General features: G+C 42.4%; 1 protein-coding gene across 1 annotated transcript in view; it reads left to right on the forward strand.

The window, feature by feature from the left end:
• Window positions 1–3,728, forward strand: part of LOC106816798 (CD109 antigen-like) — a gene marked incomplete in the record, with an annotated part of 42,845 nt that overhangs the window by 10,793 nt on the left and 28,324 nt on the right. The window contains 5 exon segments of the mRNA XM_014821419.1: window positions 621–743; window positions 1,090–1,163; window positions 1,894–1,933; window positions 2,393–2,477; window positions 2,803–2,908. Of these exon segments, the coding sequence (XP_014676905.1) occupies window positions 621–743; window positions 1,090–1,163; window positions 1,894–1,933; window positions 2,393–2,477; window positions 2,803–2,908 (428 nt within the window).

The raw sequence follows: 3,728 nt of genomic DNA on the forward strand, positions 1-3,728 counted from the left end.
CACACACACACACACACACACACACACACACACACACACACACGTACACGTACACACACACATATGTATATCGCCGATCTCTGCTTATAGACACTCACGAGACAACGACTGTGTCGCTAGGCAACGTGTTCTATAAGATACTATCTCGCCAAGGAGCATATTCTATAAGACACCGTGTCGCTAGGCAACGTGTTCTATTAGATACTATCTCGCCAAGGAGCATGTTCTATGAGACACCGTGTCGCTAGGCAACATGTTCTATAAGGCACGTGTCGCTAGGCAACATGTTCTATAAGACACCGTGTCGCTAGGCAACATTTTCTATAAGGCACGTATCGCTAGGCAACATATTCTATAAGACACCGTGACGCTAGGCAACATGTTCCGGAAAACGCTGCGACTTCAGGCATCACCTGTGAGAAACCTATCTAAACAAACGTTTTTCTAAAAAAAACCTGCATGTCTTTGTTGACATGACCGCCTAGCTGACAAGCGGTCGTGTCCGTATACACTGCGTCTAACTGTTACGATTCTTGAGTGAACAGATTGTTTCCGTCAGTGATTGTGTGTGTGAGAGTAGTCTGTGGAATGCTAACGTGCTTTTGCCATTAAATCAACAGTGCAATTCAGAGTTGTGGCCGTTGATCCATATCTGAAGCCGTACAAAGGCAAGCTGGAGGTGCAGATCAATGATCCGAGTGGGAATCGTATAAAGATATGGCGAGACCTAAGCACTGACATCGGTAAGTGGACGAGCTGTCCTACGCGTGTTATGTGCGATGTGATTTATATTTGTTTTCAACACACTTTCCAATCACGAATGGTTCGTCAGATTCTCGTCCTAGAATGAACTAGATGTACAGAACAACGCTTGACGTCATGCAAGTCTAAGAAATAGAATTTACTTTTACTAGATTTAAACGAGAATTACGTTGCACATTTACGTTACATTGACATTAGGCCGTCCTTATATAGCAATGTATGGGATGACGTCACGAACCCGCTCTGTGGATACAGACAGACGACTCTTGTTGTCGTTGTTTACTGTTTATTATGTCGTTGTGTGCATTTTCAATTTGATTTCCTCAGGTGTTGTTACGCTTGAATTCATGCTGTCCGACCAACCGATCTTTGGCGCTTGGACAATAAATGTTAACGTCGCCGTAAGTATTATTATTTGACACTCATGCACGACACTCATGCACGACACATATACGCGTAAAGATGGTTCCATTCTATCTGGATCTTTACGCTTTACTACTTTACGCTTAAATATCGATTCTCTGTTTGAACAACAGCTCACGTCATTTTCCGATGTATTTGCTCGTTCGTACACCACACCAGAACACACACACGCACACACACAGACATTTCGTCACACACATTGTGTGAAACTAGGCCAGTAACACCAAACCACATCGAGCGAGCCGCTTGTCGGCTTCCGCATACCCCGTTGATACCGGTACCGGGTTTAAAAGGGGGTAAAGCTTCCCAAAAGCGCCGCCACGTCGCGAACACGTATAAGTGGCAGCACCGACGCTTCCACACCACCCGGGTGTCGGTAGCATGCACTGTACCTTGCACTGTACGAGCCATCTACCGCCATCTACCGTTTGATATGTAGTAGTCAAATACAGCATATATAATATCAGTAGTTAATAAAGACAAAATAAAGTATTTATTAACTCCTGACAATATTATAGCGTTGTGATTCGCGTGTTGGCTGTATACTCGATGGCACGACGTATTTTCACACAGAATGCACAGTACTATATACAAGCGGGGAAGTGGCACCAGGGGCGATGCCAGCACTGGTACGCAGCTGTGATGTCTTTCTAAATATGTATTAAATACTGTAAATCTAACCGCTATTCATATGATTTCTTTTTGTAGGATGAACGAGAAGAGAAAGGCTTTGTTGTGGAAGAATATGGTAACTATTAACACTACCCTTACAGCTGGTCTGTGTTTCATAGTTTTAACGAATCCCCTTGAATAAATTACTAGTAATTGTTACGTAATTCATCGAAATCACTCATGTGCGTTCGCGAGTCCATGCTGGTCGCACGTTTCCACGTTTGCGCGTTTGAACTTGCGTTGCTGATGAAAAATGAACGGATACTGAACCGAAATAACGACATAACCGCACAACTACTAATACCGTTCTTACGTCGGTCAACGTATTTGTATATATTTTAACACGTGTACGTTATATTGTCAACTTTGCGGCAGTTTGATGCCAAGCACCATCTTTGATATCGCTGTATCGCAACGCTGATTGGCTGGAGCTTCCAGTCAATCACACGAAGCGTAGTAGTCACTTGATTATTGATCGCGTCGCGTTGCATGTTGCGTCATTGATTAAATTATATTATTAATTAAATGTTTGCAGTGTTGCCGAGGTTTGAAGTGAAGGTGAACCTGCCAGCCTTTCTCGTTGGAAACAGCTTTAAACTCACCGGCACTGTGGAGGCCAAGTAAGTAAACAATGATCACAACCAAAACCATCTCAGAGAATGAGAATGAGCAAATTACATTTTCCGATAAATAAACGGTGAAATCGACGTGTCTACTTTTTCGCAGACGCGGCGAAATACAGTTCTACACGTCATCTGGGCGTTAATCATGCTTTTAGTCGATAGAGAATACATGGACATTGAGACTTTGGTAGTAAATACATTTCGTGTTTATTTACCATCATTTCATCATTGAAACGTTCCAAATGCCTGTGATTTCGGTATTGAAGTACGCGCGCGTTCTCGTGCGTATTACGTACGCAATTACATATATCTCGTTCCGCAGGTACACGCACGGTGGTAAAGTGAAAGGAAAGGCAACTGTGTATCTCAAGGAACTGGGATATTACGGCTCGTCCGATCTGAATGCTCTAGCGTCTAAGACAGTCGAGGTAAGACGTTACACGATGCATGTTATAACGTTACGCACTATACGTTACACGATGCATGTTATAACGTTACACACTATACGTTACACGATGCATGTTATAACGTTACACACTATACGTTACACGATGCATGTTATAACGTTATACACACTATACGTTACACGATGCATGTTATAACGTTACACACTATACGTTACACGATGCATGTTATAACGTTATACACACTATACGTTACACGATGCATGTTATAACGTTACACACTATACGTTACACGATGCATGTTATAACTATATATCATATATATATAATATATATATATATATTATATATAATGCGGTGTGTGTGTGTGTGTGTGTGTGTGTGTGTGTGTGTGTGTGTGTGTGTGTGTGTGTGTGTGTGTGTGGTGTGTGTGTGTGTGTGTGTGTGCGTGCGTGCGTGCGATAATGTATACACACGTGTGTTGTGTGTGTATATGCATCTTTGAGTGTTGTAAGTGTGTGAATGCGTGCGCGCGTTTGTGTGATAGTTGGCTGACAGGCATGCCCGCAAAATGCGTGTTTACATGTGGACATCTCTATCGACGTTGACTGTTTATTCGAATTGTTATCTGTTGTACCTGTTGTAACCTGTTGTAACCTGTTGTCACCTGTTGTCACATGTTGTAACCTGTTGTAACCTGTTGTAACCTGTTGTTACATGTTGTAACCTGTTATAACCTGTTGTCACCTGTTGTAACTGTTGCCACATGTTGATCACATGTTGTAACCTGTTGTAACCTGTTGTAACCTGTTGTAACCTGTTGTTACATGTTGTAACCTGTTAT

The sequence above is a fragment of the Priapulus caudatus genome, unplaced genomic scaffold, assembly GCF_000485595.1.
Source record: "Priapulus caudatus unplaced genomic scaffold, Priapulus_caudatus-5.0.1 Scaffold1490, whole genome shotgun sequence".
Lineage (NCBI taxonomy): Eukaryota > Metazoa > Priapulida > Priapulimorpha > Priapulimorphida > Priapulidae > Priapulus > Priapulus caudatus.